The sequence below is a fragment of the Podarcis cretensis genome (assembly GCF_951804945.1).
Source record: "Podarcis cretensis genome assembly, chromosome: 7".
NCBI lineage: Eukaryota > Metazoa > Chordata > Lepidosauria > Squamata > Lacertidae > Podarcis > Podarcis cretensis.
This window is the reverse complement of record NC_137176.1, coordinates 85,276,906-85,300,971: the sequence shown is the minus strand read 5'-3', so window position 1 is coordinate 85,300,971 and position 24,066 is coordinate 85,276,906. Positions and strand designations below refer to the sequence as shown.

The 24,066-nt window shown below is 42.6% G+C and overlaps 1 protein-coding gene across 7 annotated transcripts in view; it reads left to right on the top strand.

The window, feature by feature from the left end:
* The window catches only part of LOC307220378 (solute carrier family 2, facilitated glucose transporter member 5-like), a 46,486-nt gene extending 23,430 nt beyond the window's left edge, over nt 1-23,056 (top strand). The window contains exons 1-13 of one of the 7 annotated variants that reach the window (XM_079984321.1): nt 5,358-5,461; nt 6,250-6,329; nt 8,472-8,567; nt 11,900-12,051; nt 13,737-13,861; nt 15,186-15,338; nt 15,433-15,558; nt 16,601-16,788; nt 17,694-17,804; nt 20,084-20,185; nt 21,112-21,187; nt 21,310-21,437; nt 22,818-23,056. In XM_079984321.1, the coding sequence (XP_079840447.1) occupies nt 6,285-6,329; nt 8,472-8,567; nt 11,900-12,051; nt 13,737-13,861; nt 15,186-15,338; nt 15,433-15,558; nt 16,601-16,788; nt 17,694-17,804; nt 20,084-20,185; nt 21,112-21,187; nt 21,310-21,437; nt 22,818-22,991 (1,476 nt within the window). In that variant the 5' untranslated portion in view covers nt 5,358-5,461; nt 6,250-6,284 and the 3' untranslated portion in view covers nt 22,992-23,056. Of the gene's footprint in view, nt 1-5,357; nt 5,528-5,631; nt 5,654-6,249; nt 6,413-8,471; nt 8,568-11,899; nt 12,052-13,736; nt 13,862-15,185; nt 15,339-15,432; nt 15,559-16,600; nt 16,789-17,693; nt 17,805-20,083; nt 20,186-21,111; nt 21,188-21,309; nt 21,438-22,817 lie in introns of those variants that run through there. The other 6 variants (XM_079984322.1, XM_079984323.1, XM_079984315.1 and 3 more) reach the window with 6 other exon arrangements.
* Nucleotides 23,057-24,066: the final 1,010 nt, after the last annotated feature.

Sequence of the window (24,066 nt, the reverse complement as noted above, 5' to 3'; positions counted from 1 at the left end):
TGAACATTGGGTTAAATTGCACAGTCTTTGAGCTCATTTTTGAGTTAGCACATCTCTTCACACAGCTGGATGTTCTGAGATAAGAGGCCAGGTGCACTGGGTTACCATAGCAACAGAGCAGAGGTCAAGTGTATGACTTTGCCGAGTCAATTCACTCTCCTGTTGGTTCCTTACTTGCCTTTTCTCCAAATTAATCCCCTGCTCCAGTATTGAGCTGTTTCCTTTTAGAGCAGTTACTTTGGCAGCTGTTTCATTGTGGTTGGCCTTTTCTGCATGATTTCTGACTCTACAATATTGTTTTCATGCTGTGGTGGCCAGGTCTGTACATGGTATTGCAAGTTTGCTTGCTCCACAGGTTTGTCTAATGGCCTTATGATATTGGCAGTTTTAATGTCAATCCCTTCCTAGTAATCCCATAACAGAGTGAATTCACCTTTTCTACAACTGCCACATATTGGGACAACATTTTCACTGAACTGTCCACCATGACGCCAAATGCTTTTCCATGGTCAGTCACAGACTCTGATGAGTTCGGCCCCTGTTAGTGTACATCAGTGTTTCCCAAACTTGCGTCTCTAGCTGTTTTTGGACTACAACTCCCATCATCCCTAGCTAGCAGGACCAGTGGTCAGGGAAGATGGAAATTGTAGTCCCAAAACAGCTGGAGAACCATGTTTGGGAAACACTGGGGTATATATTAAATTAGATGGGGAAATTGCCCCAATATGCATCATTTATACTTGCTTTATACTGACAGATCATCAATGTCGTCATCATCACCATCATCCGATCAGAATTTTGTGAAAGCAAGCTGATACCACTTCAGCAAAATTTGTTCATCTATATGCTTGGTAATCATATATATATATATATATATATATATATATATATATATTATTTTTAAAAAATGAATTTCATTAGCTGTCCTGGAAGAAACTTAAGTCAACCAGTGAGTAATTCATCAGATCTCTCAGCCTTATCTTTGTTTTCTCTAGATGTTTATCGCTGATTCTAAAGGGCACAGGTTTCTTCTGCTCACTGACTTTGGGATCTGCAACATTTTCACTGTTCTGTTAACCATGACCCTGGAACTGCAGGTTTGTGATTGATGGCATTTAGAGTTGAGAATGACTTTGACCTTGTTTTCCCTCTCCCTGCCATCCTACCCATAATATGTACTACAGTAGGTAACAGCTCCAAAGTCCATGGAAATTTGGCTGTAGCTACCACACACCATTTATTTCTTTTCCTTTTCTGTTTCTAAATTATGCACATGAACTTAGGTTAATTTAAATGGATGTGCTTCCTAAGTGAGAAAAAAGTTAGTTTTGATTTTAACATTCAACTGAACTGAACCTTATTTTTTTGCCTCTCCTAGAGAACTAGTGCAATACTTGTTACTGATATCAATGTAGTTTCTGAGTCTTGCTGTTGTTTTTCATTTTCATTTTATTTTGCTTATGGCTGAGACTGTAACTTCATTATTTTATCAAACTATCAGGGATGTAGTTTGGGGTCTTTATTTTTTGTTGGAAATGTCTATATGATATTGCTAAGGTTTAGCTCCTTCGTGGATCACTGCATTGTCATGGCGAAGGGGCTTGAATAACTCAGAGAAGCTATGAGCTATGCCATGCAGGGCCACCCAAGATGGACAGGTCATAGTGGAGAGTTTTGACTAAACGTGATCCACCTGGAGCAGGAACCAGCAAGCCACTTCAGTATCCCTGCCAAGAAAACCCCATGGACAAAGACAATAGGCATATAAAAGTTATGATGCTAGAAGATGAGCCCCTCAGGTTGGAAGGCATCCAACATGCTACTGAGGATGAGCAGAGGACAATTATAAGGAGATTCAGAGCTGATGAAGTGGCTGGGCCAAAGCCGAAAGGACGCTCAGTTGTGGATATGCTTGGAAGCGAAAGGAAAGCCCAATGCTGTAAAGAAAAATATTGCATAGGAACCTGGAATGTAAGAACCATGAACCTTGGTAAGCTGGATGTGGTCAAAAATGAGATGGCAACTATAAATATTGACATCCTGGGCATCAGTGAACTAAAATGGATGGGAATGGGAGAATTCAGTTCAGATGACCATCATATCTACTACTGTGGGCAAGAATCCCATAAAAGAAATGGAGTGGCCCTCATCAACAAAAGAGTGGTGAAAGCTGTACTGGGATGCAGTCTTAAAAATGACAGAATGATCCTTTTAACATCACAGTAATTGAAATGATGAATAAAGTCGTAGTCATTCAAAATATCAGAAAATATCAAAAATCATTCATCAAAACGACTAATACAATTCACAGGCTCTCACAGGGAAGGACTTGTACAGTAGCAAACTACACTGAGAATTCTCAAACATCAAGAAATAACACTATTCTGTCCTAATGGTTTTTACAGATATATATGTATGTATGCATTTATATGGATTCTACCTCAATGATACAATTTACATAAATGACAAAAAAAGGCCACCAAAGAAAAGTAGCCTGTGTTGATTTTGCCTCAGCTCCACGGCAACCTTCTCAAAATGGCTTCCACAGCAAATCATTCAGGAAAATGAAATCCACAGGTCCACTATAACATAACATACATAACATACATAACATACATAACATACATAACATAACATAACCAGACAATGAAGTTATAGTTTTCAGAAACACATTTTAATTTTTTAAGGGAAACATCAACTGTTCTCAAGGGCGTAAGGTAAAAAAAGGTAAAAGACCCTTGGATGGTGAAGTCCAGTCAAAGACGACTATGGGGTTGCGGCGCTCATCTCCCTTTCAGGCCGAGGGAGCTGGTGTTTGCCCACAGACAGTTTTCCGGGTCATGTGGCCAGCATGACTAAACCACTACTGGAGCATGGAGGACCGTGACGAGTGCCAGAGCGCATGGAAATGCTGTTTACCTTCCCGCCACAGCGGTACCTATTTATTGACTTGCCCTGCTGTGCTGTCAAACTGCTAGGTTGGCAGGAGCTGGGACCAAGCAACAGGAGCTCATCCCATCATGGGGATTTGAACCACTGTCCTTTCCATCAGCAAGCCCAAGAGGCTCAGTGGTTTAGACCACAGCGCCACCCGCTTCCCTTCTCAAGGGTGTAGGGCCTTACAGAAAAGGAGGTATCCTAACTGTACTGAGGTAAATCACTTTTCTCTTTTTACAATGGACTAACTGCCCATCATTGTTGCTCCTCATCATTGTGGCTGTACACAAACACAAACACACACACACACACACACACGGTACAATCTTTTATTTAATGGCAGCAGAATGAATGAATGAAACTTTATTTGCGTCAGCCATTAGCCATAGCAACAAAAGAACATTGCGGTATAAACAAGAAAACAAACAATGATCACACCACATCATAGCAAAGCAAAACTTTATAGGCTTATAGGCAAAAGCTAAACAGAAAAGCAAATATCTCCATCTATGAAGGACCATACCCTGTCCAAATTTCAGCAACACAGGATTCACACTGGTTTGCACTGATTATTCAAGGGATGGTAGCAAGCAAAGGTTGTATAATTGGCTAATAACATTTCTAATTCCTAGACTGATAAAAGATTATAAAGCAGGTGTGTTTTTTTACAAAAAGATCTTCAACACTTCATCCTGTTTTCTTTAATTTTATTCAATCAGGAAGCCTTGACACAGTACATTGCAACTTTCCTAACCATGAAATGTTCCATCAGGTATCTTCTGCCCCTCTTTTTAAGTACAAAATGTGCTCTCAGCACATGGTATTGACTGTAATGTACTTTTTGTATTTCCATGTTACAGGAAAATGGCATCTATATGAATGTATGAAATGTGAATAAAAATCTAATGCAGAGGCTTATAATTTCTTATTTTGTGCTCGTAACTATTATGTACTTAACTAATACCTGGGGACAAACCATATATACAATTTGTTTATTAAGGGTACTAAATTTTGCTTCTAAAAGCAAAATTTCAGAAAGATTGCATTAATTTTCCCACAAGGGTAACCAGTATGGTTTGGGGATCACTTGCATTTTCCGTTTTTGTTTTGTTTTGTTTTGTTTTTACTATTTGGAAATTCCTAAAAATGGCTGTGGCATGCTATTTCTAAGAGAAGTGAACAAACTATTCAGACATGGTAACCATTTTATACTGGTTTTAAACCAATAGGTCCAATGACTCTTGTCTTGGACACCCTTACATTTAGATTTCAAGGTGGAAACATAAAAAAAAAAAAACAGGTGAAGAAATTTGCAAGCAAGTTTTTCCCTTTTGATGGCAATGAATCCTGCCAGAATTACAGAGAATAACTGCAGGGGTGCACCCATTGGTGTTTTGAGGTCTGTAAATCAGCTGTCAAATCCATTTCATCCTCAAAGGTGTCTAGCACAACAAGCAAACAAAAACTCTGGGCCCATTTGTCCACAAATTGTCAGTGTTCTTACCTAAGGGTACCATGTCTATGTCTATGTCTATGTCTATGTCTATGTCTATGTCTATGTCTATGTCTATGTCTATGTCTATATGGAGAGAGGGGGAGAGAGAGAGAGAGAGAGAGAGAGAGAGAGAGAGAGAGAGAGAGAGAGAAAGAGAGAGACGCCGTAAAGGAGATTAAGCAATTGCTTATTCATAGGAAAGGAATATGTTCTAATTCAAGGGTCAACTGATCAAACCCTTACTAGCAATTTTGTGGGGAAAATCTGAAGCCTCCCATATTAAATACCTTCTGAAGGATAGGTCAAATGATATTGCACTGACCATGGCAAAGTCTCTTTCAGAGGTTGCAAGAAACAAAGACCATCATGCTCTAGACATGATTGGGCCGACCCTATCAATGGAGGAGTGGCTAATATAGAGTTGCACCATATGCTAGCTGGTAAAAGAGCCTCCAGTTGAGAAGACCAGGATTGGCAGGGAAAGGCAGTGGTTAGAGCATGGATACCCAGCATGAGAACTGACATGTTCCCCCCAAAAACAGCTCTCTATTTTGAAACGTGAAACGTTGGAAGCTACATGAGATGTAGCATTTGTATAAAGCAATTTACCATCACTTCCAGGACATCATATTGCGATCCTCAGAACCACACTGGAAGGTAGGTCACTATGATTAAACCCATCCTGCAGGTGGAGAGAGAATGTAGTCTGTCTAGGGCCACCTATGCAATCATGCCAGATGAAGACTTCCAGATTCATAGCTCAATCACTTCCCAGATTTGGAATTCTAGACCTATCGTCCCACCAAACAACCCACATTAATTTATCGTCAGAATGCAACCCTAAACCATTCTCCGCTGCAAGCAGAGATATTGCATCATCTCTGCTCCCAACTGTCAACAGCTTCCTGGAACCTTCAGACATCCATCCTCTGATTGGCTCTCACCACCCTGCCATAGTTCTGAATGCTTTGTTCCAAAATAAAGGACTTGGCTCAGTTCCACTCTCCTCACAATTAAGAGAAAGCTACTGTAAGTTTGTGAACTCTTGCCTACTCATCCTCAAATGCTAATATGCTTAATACTCCTCACAGCCAGGTAGGGAGGCTGCCTATAAATAGATTCCATCTGTAGCCGGTTCTGTGGTTATTTATACAATCAATGACACTGGGCTCAATAGCTCCTGTACTAGATCCTTCAGGAATTTCAGCAAATATTAAAAGGGTCAGTGCAAGAGGACTAACATGGTTCCCTGCCATGATTATCTCACTGCCAATGATTTGGTAATGACCAGTTGTGCTCTAATAATCTGTGAAGTCATGAAATACAAATTTAATAAATAAATCATATTAATAATAATTCATCATGGCAGATCCTTTACTGTATCTCCAAGGAGAATTCAAAAAGTCAGGCAGCAGTGCTCAATTTACTAGGATCTGCATGACTGTGCTCCTGTGAACCTTCAACTACTATACAACAATAAGCTTTATCAAAAGATCTTCAGCCAAAGGAAATGCGACTTTTAGCTTTTAATTGGAAGTGCAAACAATATTGCAAAGTAGTGTTAAAATTTAGGCAGCTAGTGTGAAGAAGAAGAAACCCCGTCAAAGATCAAGTAAAAACCAAGCATTTACTTGATTATTTTCCATATTCCAACTTCCTCTAAGCTAATGTGTCACAAAGTTTACCAACTCATTCACCAGGCAGAGCAAGGAAGGTCCATCAGTTATCCTAATGCATCCAACAAATGTCGTAATTACTCCTGCTGTATCAATCTAGTGCTTGGAGCAAATCGGAAACACTATCTTCTTCCCCAACAGGCAAGCCTTATTTTCTGACTGCTACAGAAGCAAACATGATTAAAAATAAGAAGCTCGTCAATGCAGCAATAAGAAGACGGGTGAGCTTGGAGGACTTTGTCCAAACAATGAGGTTTATGGGAAATCTAAGTTGATGCATAAATCTTTTCCAGGCTTCCAAAAGGTATCCCATAGTACTTTGGGTTTGATGCAGAATTTGTTGTTCTAAGGGTGCAAGCTTATGCACAAGAACTTGGTGTCAGCTGAATGGGCTTAAGATCCATACAAAGTCTCCCCATTCTGGTCCTGCCCTCACCATGCCCCCAGAATGCATTCATCCATTCATTCATTCATCCATCCATTCAATCAATCAATCAATCAATCATTCATTCAATTTAAACCAACCTCAACTTATCCAGCTTCAGCTCATAATTTGTCATTCTTAGAGTACTGTAGTATCAATGAACAACTCTCATTATGCTTTCTCTATGCATGGATCCAAGGCAATACATTATATTAATTATATATTAAATCTCTATGATTAATTAATATGTTGATATAGTATAATAAAGAACTGATAAGACAGTATATTAAGGTATAATAACATTAGGATATAATAGATTATTCATGATATTGTTACAATATCCTCCCCTGCACTACTTTGTATTACTATTAATAGTAATCAATTCATATCATCATTTTATTCATGCAATGTAATGCAATGTGTTATTTAATATGTTTCCATGTTAACCTCCATCATGTAAATTATAATTTACAAAATCAAAATCCTGAGCTAAGTGATTTGGTAGGAATGTCATAACCAAGAAACAATAGAGCAGCAGAATAGATGTACAGCTAACAGCTGTGGCAGGGTGTGTGGGTGGGATTTGCTGCATGCTGAGCAAACATCAGAGTGGGTCCTGGGATAGCTGGGGAGAGAATTTGATCAGCAAAGTGTCAACAAAGAGAAGCCTTTTCCCTTAATAAATATCTACCTCATTCCAGTCTTTCAGCTGTGCCTATCTTACCCCCAAGCAGGGGCTTGGACTGGATGATGATCACGTTCAGCTCTATCTCTATGGATGGTTTTGGTTGGCAGTAGAGTTGTATTGGCAGCTTGTGTTGTATTGGCTCTGTTGTACAAAGTCACTCAGCTCCAAGGTAGTGGTGAAGCTTGAACTAACCACAAGGTAGGATGCCATAACCTATCCATACTGCACAGACCACACATCTGCTCAGGGTGTGAACCTGAACAGTTTCAATTTCCCAGTATTTTGGAGCTTGAGTGAACATGGGAAGCCCTTTAAAAAGGTGTTGTTGTTGTTTTGTTAATTGAATATAAATAGATTCCAGGTACCAAATTTTTCAGAGCGAGAAACAGAGAAGACAAATTGAGAAATCTGAAAATTTGAACAAGTGGGTAGGGTAAGGTGACAAGGAACATGTGGATTCTCATTTCCAACTAAATGTGGTCCTGTTTGGTATCTGGATCTCATATTTCCAGTATTTACAGTGTATTTAGGAATATTTCCAGGAACACCCATGCTTCTTGGGGGCATGATAGGAGTTGTAATGGACCTTGATGTTCCAAATGGGGAGAAACACGAGAAATAAACTAGTAATATGCCAATTGTGACTTGGGTGCTTCCAGCAAGATGCCAGAAACAATGTGCTCTCAGTGTTAGGATGCAGAGGAACAGTGTGGTAGACACTAGTCCTATTCATGTGTCATTAAATAGGTGTAGGGCAATCCCGGGTGCATCAGGGAGGGGCACTGTGCCTCTTCCCCCAGTGCTACATCTATCCCTGTGCTCCTGCTGTCCACACAGAATGTTGACATCTGAAACATGGGATCCACACAATCAGAGAACCCAATGGCACAGAAAGTACACCCACATGCTTGTGAAACTTCTATATCATGGGTAGGCAAACTAAGGCCCAGGGGCCAGATCTGGTCCAATCGCCTTCTAAATCTGGACCGCGGATGGTCCGGGAATCAGCATGTTTTTACACGAGTAGAATGTTTCCTTTTATTTAAAATGCATCTCTGGGTTATTTGTGGGGCATAGGAATTCATTCATTTACCCCCAAAAAATTATAGTCCAGCCCCCCACAAGGTCTGAGGGACAGTAGACCGGGACCCCTGCTGAAAAAGTTTGCTGACCCCTGTTCTATGTCAGAAGCTGCCCACATATATTTGCCCTGTCCATTCTCATCACAGTATATGCTGCTCCTTTCTGTAGGACCTGTCAAAGATGCTTATTTGGGTTTCACTGGCATCCTGCCTCATATCACATCATGATGGTTTCAGTACGGGGGTACTCTACTCTTCGTCTATGGTAAGATGTCATGCAGTAGAGATGGCTTTTTAATGCAGGGGTTACACAGTAGGGCTGGGGGTGTTTTGTTCTGTTCTGTTGAGGGCCACATTTTGTTCAGGGTAATTTGATGGTAGGGGTGAAAGGATCTTCCAGTTTCAGTTTCAACAGTTTCTCATTTCCCCAATCTTAGATTTGGTCTCTCACCTTTCTGCAGCGAGATGCTGATTTTTGTGTGAAAAGAAAACTCTTTAATATTTCTTTTAATAATCTTTCTCATTTTTTGTCTTACGTTTTGACTACTGTAGAGATTTGTGCAAGCAATTTCTTCTTAATATAATCCATTTTTTGACTGTTACATTTAATAGTGGATTCATTTTATGCACACTTTTACTCTGTTTTTGTTGTTGTGTATAGTCATTCGACTCTCCATGACCCCATGAACCAGAGCATGCCTTTCTTCTCAAGGCTTCTCCTTTTTTATGTCCATGGAGTTTTCTTGTCAAAATACTGGAGTGGATTGCCAGTTCCTTCTCCAGGTGGATCACATTTAGACTAAACTCTTGGCTCTGACCTGTCCATCTTGGGTGGCCCTGCACGGCATATCTCATAGCTTCTCTGAGTTATTCAAGCCCCTTCGTTATGACAAGCCAGTGATTCATGAAGGGGTTTATGTTACGATATGAGAACAACGCAGCTGCAAACTGGCAGCTTGGTGAAAACATCACATGATGTGGCTAGCTGTGGGAAAGAATCTTCCCGGAAGTTCACAGGCTTCACAAAGCTTTGTTCAGTGTGTAATATGAGACCTTCCTGTTGCGTATGTAAAGGAAGTCTGTGTCACTTGCTCGATGGAGACTGAGCAGATCGGTCATGTTTTTGTACAGCTGTAAAGTCAGAAATAAACTGTAGAGATGTAGACTTCTGACTATCTCCTTTCTCTTGCTGGTATGCAAGGAGGGAGGGGGTGTGCATTTTCCAAGCTGGGAAATGTCGCCTATCAAGATCTACCCTGGACTTGCGGGGATGCCAGCCAGGGAGATCACCGGTAAACAGCTCCGGGAGCCTGGGAGAGTTGCCAGCCTCTCCCGAGGTGGCTAGTTTTCCAACAGTTTACTCTGTTACTTGACCATAAATTTGCTTTTGCAGAGAGAGGGTGGGGGTTCCTCTTTTCTAAAATTTCATGGGTATATATGAGCTCAACAAGACGGGAACTTCATGCCACCTAAACCTCTTTCTCTCTGGCCCTTGGGAAGTCACTAGATGAATCCTCTCATCAGTCCTGCCTCACATTTCCTTTTGCCAGGCTGGAACTGTTGCAATACTTCCTTGCTTGCTGGAATGGATAATCTCTTAGAGCAATCAAATGAAACTTTAACACAAAGCATGATAAAATCTGATTTCCAGAATGCGGCCCCTGAAAGACGGCTTATTGCAGAATGCATCTTATGGGATGATAAAGGTCCCCACCCCTGCTCTAGAAGACCTCAATCTCTGACTAGGGTGGGGCTTTCATCTGGCTCCTGCTGCGCATACATGCAAATCTTCACGTACATGGATGCACAGTGAAAACGCACAACTTCCATTCCATTTCACCCCATATCCCTCCCAACTGCTCCACTGTAATTCAAACATCACCACTGGATTCGTCTGTGTTGTAGGTGGCCTATAATTTGTAAACTACGTCGATTTTTAGTCTGAGCCTTAAAAAAATTATTCTGTATAAAAAACTGAGGGACCATTATGGTCAAGTTATGAATGCAACCTGCATCAGAAGTAGGTGCATGACTGGCTGTTTCTGAATAAATGAACAAGCAAGGCCTGCAGAGAATAATAATAATAATAATAATAATAATAATAATAATAATAATATTTTATTTATACCCCGCCCATCTGGCTGAGGTTCCCCAGCCACTCTGGGCGGCTCCCAATCAAATGTTAAAAACAGTACAGCATTAAATATTAAAAACTTCCCTGAACAGGGCTGCCTTCAGATGTCTTTTAAAGATAGGATAGCTGCTTATTTCCTTCACATCTGAAGGGAGGGTGTTCCACAGGGTGGGCCCCACTACGGAGAAGGCCCTCTGTCTGGTTCCCTGTAACCTCACTTCTTGCAATGAGGGAACTGCCAGAAGGCCCTTGGCGCTGGATCTCAGTGTCCGGGCTGAACGATGGGGGTGGAGACACTCCTTCAGGTATACAGGACCAAGGCCATTTAGGGCATTAAAGGTCAGCACCAGCACTTTGAATTGTGCTCGGAAACGTACAGGGAGCCAATGCAGATCTCTCAGGACCGGTGTTATGTGGTCCCGGCGGCCACTCCCAGTCACCAGTCTAGCTGCCGCATTCTGGATTAATTGCAATTTCTGGGTCACCTTCAAAGGTAGCCCCATGTAGAGTGCATTGCAGTAATCCAAGCGGGAGATAACCAGAGCATGCACCAGTCTGGCGAGACAGTCCGCGGGCAGGTAGGGTCTTAGCCTGCATACCAGGTGGAGCTGGTAGACAGTCACCCTGGACACAGAATTAACCTGCACCTCCATGGACAGCTGTGAGTCCAAAATGACTCTCAGGCTATGCACCTGGTCCTTCAGGGGCACAGTTACCCCATTCAGGAACAGGGAATCCCCCACACCTGCCTGCCCCTATTATTATTATTATTATTATTATTATTATTATTATTAAAAGTATACTGCCCTTCATTTGTAGATCTCAGGGCATTTCACAGCATACCTGTAAACATACAAGATAAAGCTACCTCCCCCCCTTAGAGCATGTCCTTGGGGATTCTTCCAACTCCCATTCTGTGGACAGAACTAAGCCAGCATAGACGTCGCTGAGACAAGAGTGTGAACGTGCTGGGAATGTGGGCTTGGCTGACTGCCGTGATCTTGAGGGTTTCATACAGTTCTTGTGCTTTTAGCTTTTCCTGTCACGTCATCTGTAAGGTAAAGGTAAATGCACCCCTGACCATTAGGTCCAGTCGTGACCGACTCTGGGGTTGTGGCGCTCATCTCGCTTTATTGGCCGAGGGAGCCGGCATACAGCTTCCAGGTCATGTGGCCAGTATGATTAAGCTGCTTCTGGTGAACCAGAGAAGCACACAGAAATGCTGTTTACCTTCCCGCCGGAGCGGTACCTGTTTATCTACTTGCACTTGACGTGCTTTCAAACTGCTAGGAGGGCAGGAGCAGGGACCGAGCAACGGGAGCTCACCCCGTCGCGGGGGTTCGAACTGCCGACCTTTTGATCGGCAAGTCCTAGGCTCTGTGGTTTAACCCACAGCGCCACCCGCGTCCCCACGTCATCTGTAGAGAGGTCCTAATCCTGAACGTTATGTGTTTCTCTCACAGAACATTCGAGAGTTTTTCAATTTAACAGGATATACTGAGGTGCAGATCGAAATTTCTGAGATAAGCCTGATCACAACTGAAATGACGTTCTTGTTCTTTGGAAACATTGCTGGGTCCCTTGTTGTTGGCTGGTTGGTGGAGAGATTTGGCAGGTATAAAGATAAACACTTGACAGGTAAACTACACTAGTCCTTCATTCCTGCATTGCAGGGGTTGGACTAGATGACTCTGGGGTGCCTTCAAACTCTGCAATTCTATGATTCTAGGATTGCCGTGGTGGTGGTGTTGCTGCTGACCTACATGCCCCTCCCCCCAGTAACATCAAATAAAAGATACAATGTCATCACTATTGCTGGTTTCATTCCCCGTGCCCAGACATTCAACCGCATGTGAAGGGAAACGCAGGAGGGAACTTTAGTGATGTCAGATCACATTCACCTATTACTAGCCATTTCAGAGAGGGATGTGGCAGGGAAAGAAAGTGTATGATCTAATGAGGTCCCTCAAATCCTATTTGATTACCATTAGTCAGGTAATGAATCTTTGTTTTTAAGAAGGTGGGAAGACACCCTCCAGATACAAGTTAATCCTATCAATGTGGTTTTAAACAATGATGGCTATTTGCAGTTTAGTAGCGCTGCAGAGAGCTTGCTGGGGAGAGCATGCATTAAAACAAGGGACTCAAAAATAACTTAAACAAGGTTTTAATAACAAAAACTAAAACTCCTTATACACTAAATACATCAACAACAAACCAGACCCAACCACCAACCCATCCCCCAGGGTAATGGGAGAGCTAGGTGCTGCTCCTTATATACTATGCCCAATTGCTGACACAGCTTGATTAACACAGCTCAGCAGCACCTGCTATGTTTCACAGCTGCAAGACTGGGTCTTGTTATCTGCCTTGGCCCTGGCTCTTAAAGACATACACAACTTGTGAAATAATAATGAACCTTCACATTTTAAAGTGACCATTCAACAGTATCTGGCGTAAGGCCTAATATGAGTGTGCAGACTTTCTAGTATGCCAATGGGAGAAGGGCCATGTCAGTTGTAGAGCACATACAGAGGTGCCTCGCAAGACGAAAAGAATCTTTTCCATGAGTCTCCTCGTCTTGCGGTTTTTTCGTCTTGCGAAGCAACCCTATTAGCGGCTTAGTGGATTAGCGCTATTAGCGGCTTAGCAGATCAGCTGATAAGCGGCTTAGCGGATCAGCTGATAAGCGGCTTAGCGGATCAGTTGATAAGCGGCTTAGCGGCTTAGAAAAAGGGGGGGAAGGGGGGGGGAAACACAGGAACTCGCAAGACATTTTCGTCTTGCGAAGCAAGCCCGTAGGAAATTCATTTTGCGAAGCACCTCCAATACGGAAAACCCTTTCGTCTAGCGGGTTTTCCGTCTTGCAAGGCATTCGTCTTGCGGGGCACCACTGTATGTCTATGCAGAATATTTCATGCTCTTTCATCACTGTCCTCCAAGTAAGAGAATTTACCTAGCATGGCAGCAAATATCAAGTTTCTAACCCATATATATATATATATATATATATATATATATATATATGACTTTGAGCAATGTCTCCTGAAATCTGTAGGTGGGGGGGGGGGCAGTAAAGCGTTCCTGGGCAATTTTACCAGGCTTGGGAGTATGAACTTCAGTGCCTTGGGTACGTTCTGTCTCTTTTCAAAACTAGCAAAACCCTAAGAAATTATCCCCCAAACATTATTGACTGTCTTACAATTCCATAGTTTTTCTCAATTGTCTGATCTTTCGATTGTACCTTACATTCCTTGGTATCGCACCCCCTCCCCCAACCCCCTTTTACTGTCTTTACAGGAAAGGTGCATTAGTGATAACTAACTTTTTATGCATTACCTCTTCTGTGATATTGCTTTTTTCGCGTCAGATAAGATTCTATGGATGCATCCTCTTCACCTTCTTCTATAGTGGAATATGTTCAGGTGAGTCAGGGTCCTGGATTCAGCATCTTGCCACCTATCCCCTGGTAGTAGTAATAATAATAATAATAATATTTCTACCCCGCGCATCTGTCGGCTTCCAACAGAAGGTTAAAAACACATTAAAACATCAGTCATTAAAAACTTCCCTAAACAGGGCTGTCTTCAGATGTCTTCTAAATGTCATATAGTTGTTTATTAAGGGGTGATAAGATGAACTCAGACAACAATCTGGTTTAAAAATGGCCACAACTTTATTGGCTACAGATGTAGGTGGAACTTTGGCTCAGGCATTGGGTGTACTGTATATCCGTTCCAGCCTCCTGCAGGAAGGTTGAAACCATTTCAGAGTTTTGGCAACCAGTCCAATGAGACAGGACTCCATCCACGATCTGATATCCACAATCTTCAGTCTTTGGTCTACTTCTTCCTTTGGCTCTTCTGCCAACTGCGTTGAGTGTGTTCAGTGGAGCTGGCTTAAATGCATCACCGGTGAGCCGGGCATGAAAGCAGATAATGCATGGCCAACCAGCAAGGCACTGACCAGCAATAAGGGCCTCTGATTGGTCCATTTGAACAGAAGGTTTTGGCGGGCAATCATGCCCAGATCAACTAGCCAAGGGAATTCCCAGATAGTTGGACTGTTTCTAACAACCCAGTACAACTGGTGTGCTAACCTGGAACAGAATCCAGACATGGGGGATGGACAACTCGAGACATGGCCCAAGCTGTTAGTGCAATTTCACCCAGTCTAGGTTTTCAACCTTGAGTTGAAAAAGATATTCACAGAAGACCAAGAAAGAAGAATAAATGAAATGAAGTGAATATCCTGAGTGTGCAGAAATGAGTTTGATGTTTTGTTTTGTTTAACATAAAATATTTGCCATTTGGTAATTTGCGCACAAATTATTCTACACTGTGGGAAGCAGTGATGTTTGATTACATCATCATATTTATGGTGTCAAATGCTCTGGCTTTGGCAAGGAGCATGGGGAAGAAATTTTCAAAGTTGAGAGGCAGCAGCTGAGAACACCTTTCTGTGTTCATGTGGGGCTCAATTTTGCTTAGTGCTACATGTGGGCAAAATCTTCATATCTATGGTGTCAAATGCCATCTCACCTTGCAGTTTGACTCACTGGCCATCATGACATCATAGGAATCTACCTATGTGACTCACTGTGCCATGCAAACATGCCTATGCATTTCTGCACATCAGATCATGTGTATATTGTGAATTATCCCTTGAAATCATACACTTGTTTATACATTTCTGCACATTATGCCACACACTCATTGTGAATTGTGCTTTAATTTATCATCGAACCAGGAATAATCTTCGGTGTTGTCCCTCTGTATCTTCTTGAGATTTCCCCTAAAAGCCTGAGGGGAGGCATAACCATGATGCATCATCTGTTTTCTTCTCTCGGTTATCTGTTGTTTGAGATACTTGCTCTTAAGCAACTTCTTGGGGCCCCACAAGGTAATTCAAAAGCATTAATATTTCGGCTTAAAGCATATAAAATGTTCCAGCATAGTTTCCCCCCGCATTATCATCACACTATCTCCTTGCTTAGGTTTCTCAATTCTGGCAACCTTTCCTGTAATCATGCCAGTACTTCAGAGTTTCGTGCTGCCCTACCTTCCTGAAAGTCCTAGGTATCTTTTCATCCAGAGGAAGGATGTAGCAAGTGCAAGACAAGGTAAAATATTCTGAATTGTACAGTTTCTATTAATCTTCTTAATATAGAGTTATCAACAACCATTCTGTAGCAAAGCAGATACGCGTGAGGTGGAATCCAATACTAGTCCTGCTCAGAACAGATCCAATGAAGTAAATAAACATGACTAACCTAGGTACATTGATTTCAATAGGTTTACTCTGAATAGGATTTAAACTACAACCCATTTCCATGAACCACATGGAGATGTTGTGGCAGGGCTGCTCACAGGGAGATGAGGAATGGGATCTGCTCTCTGTGTCTGTTGCTTGGAGACGTTTGTACTCCACTGGTGTTGGACAGCCTAGCGGAGGAGGGACAGATTGCTCCAGCAACCAGAGATACACAAAACTTGAGTTGGACAGTGAGCTGGCCATACAGATTCAGGTCCAGTGTCCAAGGACACACTGTCAGATGCACTGCAACAAACAGACTCAGCCTACTTGTTGAAGTGCCCTCTTGTTTGCCCATCACTTGGAACAAGAACTATTCAGATGACTGTGCCCACCCAGTTTTTCAAAATGAGAGCCAAGGGGCCCTGGCAGGCATTCAGACAATGTCTTAGCTTATGCCTAGCCATGTACTTTAATTAATTTTTATTCAAGTTTTTTATATTACAAAACAGATAAAGAGGGAAACGAACATCTACTGCCTCCAATTTCAATTCATAGTCTTTTTCACAGTTCATTTACATATAGTGAGAGACACTTTTGTCATAGACATCTTGCATTTGGGGAAAAGCAAGGGGGGGAGAGATGTGTTATTGTTCTTTTGTTCTATTGCTCATTATTAGTTTAGTAGGTTTGTGTCAGCATCATGTGGATAGGTACTTTGTTTATGTATTTCATTTTATTGTTAAAGTGAGAGATTTGGGGGTCCCGAGCTTGGTTGGCTGCATTCAGTTGACTGCAGTGTGGCATGTTTGTTGAGGGAGGATGGTTGGTTGTTGGGTCAGGTTAGCCATAGTGATTCATATGCTATTGGGGAAGTTTCCTCCATTGACGTCTAATCCTTTCCAATCCAGCACTGAAGAAGCTAAGAGAAAGGGATGATGTGGAGGATGAGATTCAAGAGCTGAAGCTGGAGGACATCACTGAGAAGGAAGAAAAGAATATGAATCCTCTAAAACTGCTGAGGACCCCAAGCCTACGGCGAGAAGTGTTCCCCATAGTTGCCTTGATTGGTGGAGAACACCTCAATGCCCTCAATTCGGTAAGGAAAGCAAGATCCTAAGATGTTAGGAGGGTGAGCCTGGTAAAATGAGGGTCCATTTCAAACCAAGTTCAGAGGCACCAGTTATCACTTTTTGTCTCGATGAATGCCCTGGATCTTTTCCCAAGGGAGCTGTTTTGTTCTCCGGATTCTATTCCAAGGGCTGGGACTATCTAACCCCTCTACTGTGAAATCTGTGGCCCAGCCAATGTTGTTGGACCCCAGTTCCCATCACCTCCAGCCAGCATGGCTAATGATTAGGAATCACTCACTCACTCACTCACTCACTCACTCACTCACTCACTTTATTTGTTAAATCCATGCTCAAGGCAGCTTACAACTTATAAAATAATACATAACAACAAATATAACCAAAGCAGTCATCAACAATAATGTGTGGAATAATGGGTGGATTTGTCCCAAAACATCTGGGTGTCTCTTCCATCATGAATGGTCATGTTCTCCTGGAAACATGGGTGTCAATAAAAAAATTTGGAAGGGGGGCAAGTAAGTCCTGCCCCATATAAATGATAAATTGTGCTCAGTAATTCCCTGTATCTGTGTGAAGGCATTGACTGCCCCAAGATCACCCAGTGAGCTTCATGGGCAAGTGGGGATTTGAACCCCTGTCTCCCAGGTTCTAGTCTAACCACTCTAACCACTACACCACACTGGGTCGCAAGGAACCTGGAAGTAGTTTATCTTCTAGACTAAGAGCAGCTGACATACAAGGTTCAGTCCAAAAAGAGAGAGAGAAAGAACACTGCAGAATCAGAACACTGAGTTCAACATCCTGTTTCTCACATTAGCCCAAAGCGGAGTCTTCAATTGCTAATAACCTTAGGTGACCACCAGTTGTTTCTTCCAGTCACTCAAGGCTTTCCATTGTGTTGGTCTGATTTCAGGCATACTATTACTCAGAAAGAATCTACCTGGCTATGGGAGTAGAAATAGATAACCTCCAGCTTACTGTTATAGGCGGAGTTGCTTTTTATTGCTGTGCAACTGCATTTACGGTAAGCCTCCCCAGATTTTTATTCTCTTGCTTTCTAATTCTTGAAAATCAGTCTTCTTAAAAGGACCGGTCTTTGCTGCGACCGTTTACATCCCTTCCATGGCTATTTATGGTGCAACAGCTCCCTCCACTCTCAATAAATCATGGGAATTGTAGGTCTATGAAGGTTCCCTCATTCTTCTTTCTAAGAGAACTCCATAGATTTAAATGCGGTTCATGGAAAACACAAATTGACTGAAGCAGGTTATTTTTTAAAAAAGAAACCCCTTTTCAAATTTGTTTTAATATGTTTGATGTTATTATTTTTTCTTCACTTGAGATAGAAAAGAAAACTCACATCTGTCTATCATAGAACTGCAGTTCCCAAGATCCTTTGAGAAAGCAGAAGGGAGCAATCCTATACAGAAGAAGCTCGTGTAGAGCAAGTCGGTGTACATTTACATGGTGTCAAGGTACATGACATCCAGTTATAGGATTGCTGCTGCTCTGCTTAATCATGGCAGAGGGGAAACTGCAACACGCTCTACGTGGGGCTATCTTTGAAGGTGACCCAAAAACTACAACTAATCCAGAATGCAGCAGCTGGACTGGTTACTGAGAGTGGTCGCCGGAACCATATAACACAGGTTCTAAAGAATCTTCATTGGCTCCCAGTGCATTTCTGAGCACAATTCAAAGTGTTGGCGCTGACCTTTAAAGCCCTAAATGGCCTCAGACCAGTACAGTGGTACTTCGGGTTAAGTACTTAATTCGGTCCGGAGGTCCGTTCTTAACCTGAAACTGTTCTTAACCTGAAGCACCACTTTAGCTAATGGGGCCTCCTGCTGCTGCCGTGCTGCCGGAGCACGATTTCTGTTCTCATCCTGAAGCAAAGTTTTTAATCCGAGGTACTATTTCTGGGTTAGCAGAGTCTGTAACCTGAAGCGTATGTAACCTGAAGCATTGGTAGCCCGAGGTACCACTGTATACCTGAAGGAGCATCTCCTCCCCCATCATTCAGTCCATACATTGAGATTCTCTTCCAAGGGTCTTCCCTCACTGTGAGAAGTGGGGTTACAGGGAACCAGGCAGAGGGCCTTCTCAGTAGAGTCACCCTCCCTGTGGAACACCCACTCTTCAGATGTCAAGGAAATAAACAACTATCTGACTTTTAGAAGACATCTGAAGGCAGCTCCGTATTGGGAAGTTTTCAATGTTTGATGTTTTAATATGTTCTGATATGTCCTGTGAGCCGCCCAGAGTGGCTGGGGAAACTCAGCCAGATGGGTGGGGTATAAATAATAAAATGTTGTTGTTGTTGTTGTTGAACAAGCCTTTAAAATAGCACTCTATGCCACATTGCCAGGTCACGTAACTGGGCTGAATGTGCTTAAGTCACCACTCTCTGGTCCCATCCTTTCCACACACCCAGAATATCCCCTTTTTTGGAACTTACGCTGCTCCCAGTTCCACCAGCCTGTATCTTTGGCTGAGCTGGGGTTGGGTAATTGAGGCCAGGGGGCCCATTGCATCCTAAGCTGCTCATCCTGGCATACCTCATGAGCCTGGGATGCAGTTGTTACCTAAAGACTGCTAGCTAAAATATATCTGTACACCTCTACCGTGTGACCCCTTGCTTTGCTTTTTTACTTCCCTAAACGAATCTCCTGCCCCAATGTTCAACTCTTTCCAAACCAGGGAGTTACTTCATAGAATCATAGCATTGGAAGGGATCCTGAGTCTAATCTAACCTCCTGCAATGCAGAAATATGCAGTTGTCCCATATGGGGATCAAACCTGCAACCTTGCTGTTATCAGCACCATACTTTAAGCAACTGAACTATTTGACCTTATAAACATGGCTGGACTCTTCTGCACTTTTTCCAATGCTGTGATATTGTTGTTATGAAAATTTTGTCTAATGGCATTATTACTTCAGAAGTTTTATCTTCAGTCTCCTCCCTGTTGATCCCTTACAGAGAATTCACTTTCTTCCACAGCTGCCATGTGCTGGGGACAACATTTTCCTTGAGCTGCCCACCGTGTAGTGGGGAGATTTTAGTGGGGAGAATTGCCCCAATATGCATCGTTTATGCTTTCTTATACTGACACACTCAAAGAATTCCAAAAGTGTCATTAGCAGGGAGAGAAACCAAGCTAGGATTTCTTCAGCATGACTTGTTCATATATATGCTTTTAATTTTATCTTTAATAGTGCTTTCTGCCAGCTGTACAGGTAAAGGCATATGCTAACTAGCTTGTAGCTAAGAGGATCTTTTTCTTTCTCTTTATACTCTTTAGGTCTATCTCACTGATTCTAAGGGGCACAGGTTGATACTTCTCATTGGCTTTGGAATGTGTATCATTTCCTGTGTTCTGTTAACCCTGAGCCTAGAACTACAGGTTTGTGATTGGTGACATTTGGAACTGAGAATGACTAAGGGTTCTGCTCTTTGCCTCTGTTCCTTCCTCTGTAAGAGCTACAAAGGACTGTGCAAGTAGGCAGTAGATGTGACAGAACATTTATTTTCTTGAAATATTTTCCATTTTCTGATCTTCCCTGTGAAAGTCAGATGGGTGTTCCACTCCAAGGCAAGTGATCTCAAAGAGATCTTCACTCTGTGGGCCAGCAGTTCTATGAAATAAGAGATGATAATTGCTTAACAGAAAAAATTATGAAGATATAGTTGTATCTGACAACCAACAGATTAGCAAAAATGTCAAAATCAATAAAAGGTAACTGTTGGAAGTGTAAAACAACAGAAGGAACCTTCTACCACATGTGGTGGCCATGCAGCATAATTTAAAATTATTGGGAAATGATTAAAAAAAACCTTTTGTTAAAAACCCAGAAGCACTACTGCTGGGGTTAATAACAACAGAAGTTTCCAATAAAGAAAGAAAGTTGTTTCTGTATGCCACAATGGCTGCCCGCATATTATTAGCACAAAAATGGAAAAATGATAAAGTGCCAATGAAAGAAGTCTGGCATATTAAACTGTTAGAATATGTGGAGTTAGCAGGGATGAGCACTGGAATAAAACCAAAACGATGAAAGATGTAAAGAAGACCGGATACTATTTACAGAATATATGGGAAAGTATATGGCCACATGAACCAGAAAAACTGTCTGCGGACAAACATCAGCTCCCTCAGCCAGTAAAGCAAGATGAGCGCCGCAACCCCAGAGTCCTTCGCAGCTGGACTTAACCGTCAGGGGTCCTTTACCTTTTACATGTGGAAAATGCTGCTTAAATATGGACACATGAAATCCAGGTGTAAATGACCCCCGGTATGTAATGGAAATACTACCCTACTTTCTTCAACAGGCCACCTTCCCAGAAATGGTGTATTTCAGCTCAGTTGTTGACCACTTGTTCATCTTTGGAGAAGGCTTAGGAACAGGTAAGTGCTCAGATGATGTGCTGTGCTCTTTAGATGATGCAAAAGATATGAATACAATAGTTATTCCCCCCAAAAGGTGAAAAGATGGTATTCATTTCTCTGAATCATTTCTCTCTACTTAGGTCCTATTCCAAGTGTAATTGTGATGGAGTTGTTTCTTCAGTCATCTCGGTCATCAGCCCTTGTGATTGCAGGAATAGTGCATTGGTTAACAAGCTACCTTGCAGACATGACAACCATTTATGTGGAGGTGAGTGATTTTGAATGTCAGTTTGATAAAGAGCGCATCGTTTCAGTCATGAAACTAAGCTCAACCCCTTCCCACACCATTATTGTCCCCCTCAAAACCCACAAGTGAAGCCATGTCCTTAGAGTGATTTTGATTTATCCGCCATTATCCCTTCCCCTTCCCCAACCGTCAGTGTGTTTTGTTAAAGCTGAATGTTAGATTGTTTCAGAAATATACAGCATACATTTGTCACCTGGGTTCAGTGTAGTGATGGGAAAACTTTGCCCTTCCAGATGTTTTTGGGTTGTAAATTCTAACATCTCTCCATAATGGCCATCCTTGCTGGGGCTTATGGGTGTTGGAACCCTCCAGTTTCTAGGTGGCCACGGCTTCTACATTTAGTAGGTAGGCTTGGGGTTCAAATGCCCAGTTGGTCATGAAGCCCATGAACAACCCATGTCTTTGGGCAAATCACTCGTGCTCTCAGGTGATAAGCCATATCTCACTGACAGGGCACATGGTTTGCATGCAGAAGGTCCCAGAATGAACGCCTGACACCTCCATGGAAGCCCTCAAAAGACCTCAAAAGACCTGCTGGGCAGCATAGACAACAGCAAGTTAGATGGACAAGCAGTCTGTCTCTGTAGAAGGCAGTGTTATGTGTTCATAACTGTGAACAGTTTTGTCTCGCCACAAGGAAGAGAGACACCAGTCATTATTCCTTACAACAGAGGAATGGTGGCAGCAACAGCTGTAGCATGCACAGCTTGGAGACCGGATCTGGCACCCCCCGCCCACACACACACACCATGCCACCTCTACACTGACCTCTTGGCAAAAAGGAGGTGCTGCTGGTTTCCTGATGTAGATCTTTATTTCACCACCACCCTGTTTCTGATACAGATCTCGCCCCTTCTTCCCCAGTGGGATGTGCATGCGGTTCTGTGGTTCGCCTCAGGTGCTGAAATGTCATGGGCCAGCCCTGGTAATGAGGGTAGCGGTCACTCAATAATTAGCAAGCAGCACAACAGTAGGGAGGACTCTGCATAGCCTACCTCCAAGACCAACAGTTCCTTCCAAGGCAAGAAAGACTTAGCTAGGTTTTTGGGTGGACTGGCAAGGTTCTGGGACAAGTGGTAGCAGCAGGAAGGTCCCAACACTCAATGTGCAAGACAACATGAAGCAAAACTGAGGCGGGCCAATATGGGGCAGAAATGCCGGGAGCTGATTCACAATCTACCCCTCATCCTGAACTGCCATTTGGCACAAATATGGCAGCATGGGTAAGAGGATGACTGGTCTTGATCTCCTTGTGGGGAAAAGTCAAGGAGAATATTTGTACAACAGGCAAATAAAAAGATTCTGATTCTTTCCTCCCCTCTCCTTTTCTTTCATCTCTAGGCATATATTGGAGCCTTCATTTTCCTTCTTTTCTGGCCTATCTCTGTAGCCACAATGTTTTATATCTTCCGGTATGTCCCAGAAACGAAAAACAGGACCTTTGTCGGTATCAGGAGACGCACGGCATTGAAAAAGGCAGTGAAGATCCACATCCAGAAGCAGGCGGAAAAGTAGAAACTCAGGAAGCACCCCTTTCGGTAGATTGTTTGTTTGTCTATTAAATAGATTTTAAAGACTAATGGAAGGATTCCAAAAGAGTAGTTACTGTTATCCTTCAACTTTTTATGCCCAGTTGGCTAAATTTCAATAGTAGCAACTTCCTTCCTGGGCTGAAGACAAGACCTTCTTTTCTCATCCCACTCCACCCCAGTTTCCTGGCTTTTCTGTGAAAGCTGGAATATTTCAAGAAAGCAACAGACATACGCCTCATCGGTTGCTACCCTTCTAGACCTCTTCAGTTGTTTGTGAATATTGCGTGGCTGATATTTGGGCAGGGCTGAACTAGATGCACCTCTGTAACTGGCTGCAGCTCAGTTTTATTTATTTGTTACTGATATGCAGCAATGGCAGCTTAAGAAACAGAGGCCTGTTAAGTCTGAGTCGATTCCTGTAAGGAGAGATGGAGAAGTGCATAACTCATGCTGGGGATAACTTCTCAGGAATGACTCTCCTGAAATTATTGGACTAATACATATCTGCTGAACTCAGCATAGTCAAAATTCATGGGAGATGGGAGTTGGGGGTCCAACAATATCTGAAGGACCAGTTCCCTCATGTAAGGCTTAACTCAGGCTTAACTCCCTATTTATGAAACCTCAGTACTAAGCTGACGCTGCCTGCCTTTTGACCTAATTGGATTGCTGCTCATGTCCTAAGTAGTCTGAAGTAAATTCACAGTCTGAATGTAAACCACTTACAAGGACTATCAATCGTCTCATGAGTGTGGAGAACCAGCCCTTTAACTTCTGTCCTCAAGTGGTTTGCATTCAATCCACTTACACAGAGACTTCTGAAAGGATTGTTCTCTCCATCAATCGGCTGATGGGACCAGAAGCCATCTCCTGAGAGCCAGTGTGGTGTAGTGGTTAGAGTGTTGGACTACGACCTGGGAGACTGCAGGGTTCAAATCCCCACTCAGACGGGAAGCTCGCTGGGTGACATTGGGCCAGTCACCATCTCTCAACCTAACCAACCTCAAAGGGTTGTTGTAAGGATGGCATCGTGAAGAACAGAACCATGTGCACCACCT